Raw genomic sequence first — 7,500 nt, forward strand, 5'->3', positions numbered from 1 at the left:
CAGTTCTCGTCCACTCGCCTGATTACCGTCAGTACGTCATCCTGGAGAGAGGAAATGAGTGAGACGACACACATACCCTCAAACATACAGCAACCACGCACACATGCCAAATATACTAGCTACGGAGTCGCTTCTGAATCGAGGAATGAATTGATAAATGTACTGCATGTTATGTTTGATCACGTTTTTGATCAGAAGCTGGTAAAAAAAGAAAAGAAAAGAAGTGTTGAGGGTCAATGCATACCCTGTCATACGTGTATATACTATATATATATTTTGCTTCACCACATTTTCACAATGACAAACATATTATACACAACATAAAATATCTTTGACGTAGTGTTTTTGTGCTGTTGCTTCATTGTAGAGCTGTGTGCAGTGCACTGTGTCGCGCTGTCGCTCTCTCTCTCTCTCTCTGTCTCTCGCTCTCTCACAAAAACATTGAGCATCCGTCACAGTCAGACCGACCAACTGGGAGAAATCCCACAGTTGTTGGGGGCCCGTTAAAACGTCGTCAATAAAGTCCGCTGTACACATTCATGCAACAAGATTACGGTTCTCAGCAGCAGGCAGACTTCAGCTTTACACCAACACTGCTCTATCAGACTGTACGGTGTGTCACCCCCCCCCCCCCCCCCCCCCCCCGCAAAAAAAAAAAGGTACTTAAAAGTAGAAACTAGATTTTCTGCCATTCTTCCCTGCAGATCCTCTCAAGCTGCGTCAGGTTTGGAGGAGGACTGTCGGTGGGCAGTCATTTTGACTGGGTTCAAGTGGCTGGGGCACTCGAGCACCTTCACAATGTTCTACCCTAAGTCACACCTGAGCTGTCTACGAGTCACACCCACCTACTTACACACACCTTCGTACACCGCCTCTATAAACCACACATTATCTATCACGTACACACTTGCGTTGGGGAGAAATTAGGGTTCAGTGTTTTAACCAAGTAAACTTCCAACGTGCAGACTGGTGGAGCTTCTGGTCCGTGGATGAGCCCCTCGACGGCTGCCCCTTCTGAAGACATATCTCATTGACGATGGAGGGAAATGGGAGGCACATGAGCCACATTTCCAGTGCAATGGGGCTGATTTATGGACTGTTTTGATGAGGGAGGGAAAATGTGTTTTTTCTAAAGTTGCAACATAACAAAATGTGAAAAAGTGAAGGGGTCTTCGCTTTCTGAATGCACTGCATATCTCACCACACATGGGAAAATGTTATGTTCCTTGTTCACTCCCACAGACTTCATCGTGAATGCATTTCTCCCTCTGCTGCTCCTCTCTTCGCGTCAACATGAGGGACTCGGTACGAACATTGGGAATGGCAGTGATGATGGTAAAATGTCTGTGTATTAGTACACACTAAGCTATTACCTCTCGCACTGATAAAAAAAACAATATCCCACAAAGTGGTTCTGCATGAAAACACGCACACGGCACGCCACAGGGCTCCAGCATCTCTGTGTGAGAGAGTGTGGCTTCGTGTAATCTTCAATCAGTAACCTGTTGATTAGTTAAGCAATAAAACACAACGTGAACTACGGAGGCCTCATCATTATTCGTTGGTCTTGATCTTGATGTAGAGGGCCGTTTGTTTGTGACACGGAATCTATGATTCGGCTTTTGCAATGCAGTGATGAGGCTGAAAAGATCCACAGTGAAGCGGTGCAGCGCGCTGTAATTTAATAATCTTTCTCTTTCCCTCTCCACAGACACGCCGCACGCAGAGACAGTGGATGTGTCAGTGCAGAGACAGAGTGGATGTGTTGAGCCTGTGTAACAGCAGGAACAAAACGATAAGGTTTGAGGAGCATAGCAGCACAGGGAATACAAATGACTGTTTACACCAGACCCCCCGAAACTGGATACACACTTCTGAACGGCTCATCTTCTCTATGTCTCTTCATTAAATTATGATGCCAGTGACAAATGGGGCGCATTGTGAAATGTCAATCAATCATGTCATCATCCCCAAGGTCTTCATGGGTCCAAAGTGTTTGGTGGCAGTCTGAAAATGATCCATAGAAAAAACCTACTGAAAATGTTATTCTCAAAAAGCAGAAGAGACCAAATCCAGAAAGGACCAGAAATTAGTCAGACCCACGGATAATTAGTTCTAATCCTAAGGGCGGTCGACCTTAACAGACTCAAACAGAGACACCGATGCCGGCAGCAGCATGATGCTCCACTAATTAACAAGCAGTCTTGTTAGGTCAGAGAGAGCATCAGTACATCTCCAGTGCACACTTTCCATCTCGTGTCAAAAGACAATTTCGTTCTCCTGCCACGATGATGAATCACCACGTGATCAGATCTGAGAGCGAGGGTGTAAAAAAAAAAGTACTATAGCAAGCAGAGATATATTATTTTCCCTGATGTTCCACCAGACATATTCTTCCAATGTGGAGGATTCTCACTGGGACTTAAGAAGCTAAAGGAGTATCATAATAAAATAAATACATTTGAATATATTGTAATTTCATTGAGTAGTTTTCAGCGGAGGTGTAAATACAGTTTTAAAGATTCCCAGCTTTTTTTTTTAATTATTAGCAACTTCTTGACCGCAAAGATTGAATATGAGCACAGAGAATGTCAACTGCCAGGAGCTTCTTTCCAAAAACATTTGTGTCCGTTTCAAAAACAATTGCAGCCAAATCCTGATGGAGACTGGTTTCCATTATGATATTTTACAGCCTGCAGATGCTGTATATTGTCCCCACCCTTGAAATTCCTCATACAGTGTCAGACCCACTGACTTACATCAGCCAGTGAAATCTCTCCCATTTTAACACTACGCAAAATCAAAAATAGTGAGGATCATTAAAACATGGTAAAAGAAACCAAAACCACACAACAGTATTAGAATAACCACAAAAACCCATCGTCAACATGTACAATTACACTTGATAGTACTTGGACTGTATACCACTTACAAATATTATGCAGCTGTAAAGATACACAAGTCTGATTTTCAGCTCTATTCATATCTATGACTGTTAAACTAAAGCAGGTTTCAGCTGTGACATTTCTGGAAAATGTGTCTGCACGGGACCCTACCCAGGCGCCTTCCCTCTCCTGAATGTTCCAGAAATGTTCCTGCCGTTGTGAACGCCCCTGACCCGTATAATCTCCTGCTGCGTTCTTCGTATGCAAACGGCAAACTCCGGATAATGTTCGAGCCCAATTTACGCAGTTTCTTGGAGTTGAACTCATGTCTGAAAACAGTGTGTGGACGTAACCACTGAAAACTATTTTAACTGACAAAGGGACTGTCTGACGATGCTCATCAGTATCACTAACCATAGCACATTCTGCAGTTTATGTTGAAGAATCTGTCAGTTAAAATGAACAGTGTTTAAGCAGCAGTAGCCTCCAGAGTTTAGCTGCTCCAGCTGTGAACTCCTACTGCCTCGCGTGTGAAAGCCGGTGACATAGTTTTATTTACAAAACAGGAAAAGAAGCAGGCAAAATGTGAAGTTAATGGCGAACACTGCAGTTCTTTTTTTGGGAAGCCACCGCGCAGAGCATGTACTTTTTACCCTGTTTAAAGTTGATCTTGTTTACATTCTGAGAAGGGATCTGAAGTGAAGAGTCTGTACTGATAAATTATTAGTGCCAAAGAACCCGCCCGGTTTTACATCACAGGCAAACTTCTGTATTCATGCTGTTGTAAATTCAGAGTTCATCTCTCCACTCATTCACCCTGTCCATACTATATTTATAGGGTGTCTGGTGTGAAAACAGTGTCCTCAGGTGTGTGTGTGTGTGTGTGTGTGTGTGTGTGTGTGTGTGTTACCTTGCTGAAGGCCAGACAGTCTTTGTCCTGGTCCTTGTCTTTCACCTCAAAGTCGTACAGTGCTTTGCCCTGGGGCGGAGTCTGGCTCAGGGGACGCAACAGCTGGATGTAACTCGCAGGCAGGAAACCGTGGCAACCATTGAGCTCGCCATGGTACCAGTTGTCGTCCACCTTGCGTCGCAGGATGATGATGTCCCCCTTGGAAAATTGGAGATCGCCCGGTTCTTTTCCCTCGTAGGAGTAGAGGGCCTTACCGCAAGGCAGCGCTGGGATGTTCTGGGGGGGGGGGCGGGAAAGTACACACACGTACAAAGTCTTATTGTACAAGCGAAGCACTTTTTCAAGCACTTTTTCATACGTGCACTTGAACGGACCTCAAAAGGAAGCAATAAACATGTCATTTTGCTCAGTGTGCTGCTCAGTGTGCTTTAGTTCCATACTGCTGAGTCAACCTATTCCTCCACTGGTAATGGCCTGAAGTGACAGGAACATTTAAGTCTGAATTTTGGTCTAGTTTGTATGAAGACAGTGAAGAAGCTCAGGCATCGCTGTTCCCCCTTTTTTTTTTGTCTTTGAAAAACAATATTTTAAAAATAACAATGTTTTTAGCTCTTCAACCCTGTGATGAAACAATCTCATGTCCTTACCTAAACAATTTTAAGTGGTCACAACACAAGCCCAAAAGAAGAAGAAAAAACACTATAGGTTAGAGAACACAGAGCAGATTACATGCTCGTCTTAACCCACACTATATAAAACAGGGCCTTGGTGGGGATGGGATGCTCGTCTGCACTGCTGCCTAACATGGCGATTAACATACAGTAAAGGGGTGAGGGTGACGGGTGTACAGAGAAGCATTAAGTTCATTTTCTAAACCACTATTCGTGTCACTGTGTCGAAATGATGAAAGATAACCACACCCCGCAAACCTCAGGCTCTAGAATTTCTTGAGTTTACTGTGATCTGCTGTTTCTTCACATTCTTCTCATTAAGAAGCTGGAGAGTGTGTCTTTGTGCTGTAACTGGGGAAAAAAAATCTGTTTCCAGTTTGTGATGTGACTGTAAAAATATTACATTTATCTGTGTACTGTCGTGTCTGTTTGTGTTCTTCTCAGCTCTTTTCTTTGTTACATTTGTGGATGCCCCGCATTAGAGGGATGGTACAATTGAGGCAGTGACCTCCTGCAGCAACCAGTAAAAGAATTGTGCGGGAGGAAGGGGGGGGGGGCAGCCCAGGAGGCAAAAACTGTAGCAACTCAAAAACAGTGCAAACTCCAATATGTTGCCCTGGAGATAAATTTGTAGAGCATGGGTAGTTGGATATGTGTTCCAAGTTTCTTTCTATTCCCTCCAGCAGCGTGTGAGATATGACTGATTATTAAAATGTTTGCCAGGTAATTGCTGCTACCTCCTTGGGCTAAACACTGTAATTTTGAAAATGCCACAGCGGCGTAATGCACGACTCTCTGGGCTTTCATCAAAGTCGGGTCTGTGTTGTCTCACACATCACAGGTCGGGGGGCAGACCCATACTGACCCATTTTGCCCAAACTGAATTCTCACATGATGCCATACTTGTGCAGGAAATGGGTCCAAGCATTGCACTGAACTCAGGGACTTTTAGTGGACTGTTCGCTCAAAACGCTCCCTGGACGCTGATTGTTCAACCATAGCTCAGCAACCCTAACTATGCACAGAAGGCTTGTCAAGCTCTGTACTGTGGCACCACACTAAAGAACCACTGAAGTCAGCGCGATGCAACGCAAAGTTCTCCCACTTTCTGAGGGATCTGAGTCAAATTCTTGCAAGGGAGGACTGGGGGATTACATATACTGTACAAGCATAATGTCAAATAAATTGTGGGATACTTATTTACACGTAATGTTTCCTAGTAATAATAATAATAATAATAATAATAATAAATTTCATTTATAGGGCACTTTTCATTGCTAAAAGCATGAGCATTACTTGGTATCAGTGTGCATTGGGCTGTAGCTGTACTTGGCTCCTGTGTGTGTGTGTGTGTGCTCTTACCCAACCCACACAAATTAGCAAATCTAACAAACTGGTCTACTAATGTACCAACAGAAGTACTTACAAGGGCAAAGAGGATATCACTAGCTGTTGCAGTAGCTATGTGGTTATTTGCATGTCTTCTAATGAATCATCAGATGGTAACCTCAGTCTTTTAGTCTGAGGTTGTCAAAGAGTCTCCTACTAAAACCAATAAGTTAAAAAAATTAAAAAGTCAGCTGGAAAGCGTGTTGACAACCAGCTAGCAGAGCGACATCTATTTCAGATCGTCTACCTCTGTCTGAAAATCAGGGCGCCATTGTTTCCCAATTTACTAAGGATTTCCAGTTTGTCAGGCAAATAAGGCGAATGGGGCATCAATCAGAATGTGGTTACATTTCAGTCATACTAGTTTTCTGATTAAAGGTCCCATTGGAGGAGCCAATATAGTCTTTCACCTGCAGACAGGAAAAAAGTTGAATTCTATATAAACTCTGTGATTATCCTCACAGCCTGCCTATATTCACATTCTCCACCACACACACACACACAAACAAACACTGCAGCACTCACTTAAAATACTGGACATGATCTTGAAGGAGGCAGGTATTATCTATATTTATCTTACAGAAAATCAAGGTAAACAAACAGCAGCGCGCAACAGAAAGAAAGAAAAGAAAACAATCTTTTCTCAACACAGTTATGAAAACGCCTGCACACGCACACACACACACACACACACACACACACACACACACACACACACACACACACACACTCACAAACTCTCACACACAACGATTCTCCCTTGATGCACTAGTGAAGAGAACAGCCCGAGGTTTCACTGCCTGGCTGCACAAAGATCAGTAGTGATGAAATAAGAGGAAACACACACGCTGCATTTGTACAAACAAACAACAACAATTACTAATACCACTACTTTTAATATCACTGCTGCTACTTCCATCCATCCATCCATCGTCTACCGCTTTATCCATTTAAGGGTCGCGGGGGCCAAACCCAGCTACCATTGGGCGAGAGGCGGGGTTCACCCTGGACAGGTCGCCAGCCTATCGCAGGGCCACATACAGAGACGGACAACCATTCACACCTACGGTCAATTTAAAGTCTTCAATCTACCAACCCCATTCTGCATGTCTTTGGACTGTGGGAGGAGGCCGGAGAACCCAGAGAGAACCCGCGCATACACGGGGAGAACATGCAAACTCCACACAGAAAAGCCCTGGTTGGTTGGAACCGGGACACAAACCCAGAACCTGCTTGCTGTGAGGCGAAAGTGCCAACCACTACACCACCGTGCGGCCTGCTGCTACTTCCAAGGAATACCATTACTACAAATAAAAATGACATTGCAGAACCACAATTCTTCCTCTTTTTTTATCTATACATTTATTTCTCAGAAAGTCCAATGAAAGAATTGCACTAAGAGAGGGAGAGATGGAAAGAGGAAAAACACACTGCATGGAGGAGAAAAGGAAAGATGGGCGAGAGGATGAGAGGAGTGAGAAGAGAAAACAAACTGCTCAAAAGAGAAGAGGAGGAAGATGATAAGAAAATATATATTGTACAGGAGAGGAAAACAGAGAGAGGCAAACGCGATACTGTACAGTCTGTGGTTCAATATCTGGCACCCGTGTCACATAAAAATTAGATTCATTCCAAATGTGTTTTC

The 7,500-nt window shown here is 43.7% G+C and overlaps 1 protein-coding gene across 2 annotated transcripts in view; it reads right to left on the reverse strand.

Annotated features, from left to right (window-relative positions):
- The window catches only part of LOC118282857 (E3 ubiquitin-protein ligase SH3RF3-like), a 79,981-nt gene that overhangs the window by 28,872 nt on the left and 43,609 nt on the right, over positions 1 to 7,500 (reverse strand). For both annotated transcript variants that reach the window (XM_047337367.1, XM_035604356.2), the window contains exons 2-3: positions 3,796 to 4,071; positions 1 to 41 (exon numbers count right to left, since the gene is read on the reverse strand). The exon at positions 1 to 41 is cut by the window's left edge and continues 55 nt beyond it. In XM_047337367.1, coding sequence (XP_047193323.1) covers positions 1 to 41; positions 3,796 to 4,071 — 317 coding nt within the window. The remainder of the gene's footprint in view (positions 42 to 3,795; positions 4,072 to 7,500) is intronic.

This window comes from Scophthalmus maximus, chromosome 14 (assembly GCF_022379125.1).
Source record: "Scophthalmus maximus strain ysfricsl-2021 chromosome 14, ASM2237912v1, whole genome shotgun sequence".
In the NCBI taxonomy this organism is placed as follows: Eukaryota; Metazoa; Chordata; class Actinopteri; order Pleuronectiformes; family Scophthalmidae; genus Scophthalmus; species Scophthalmus maximus.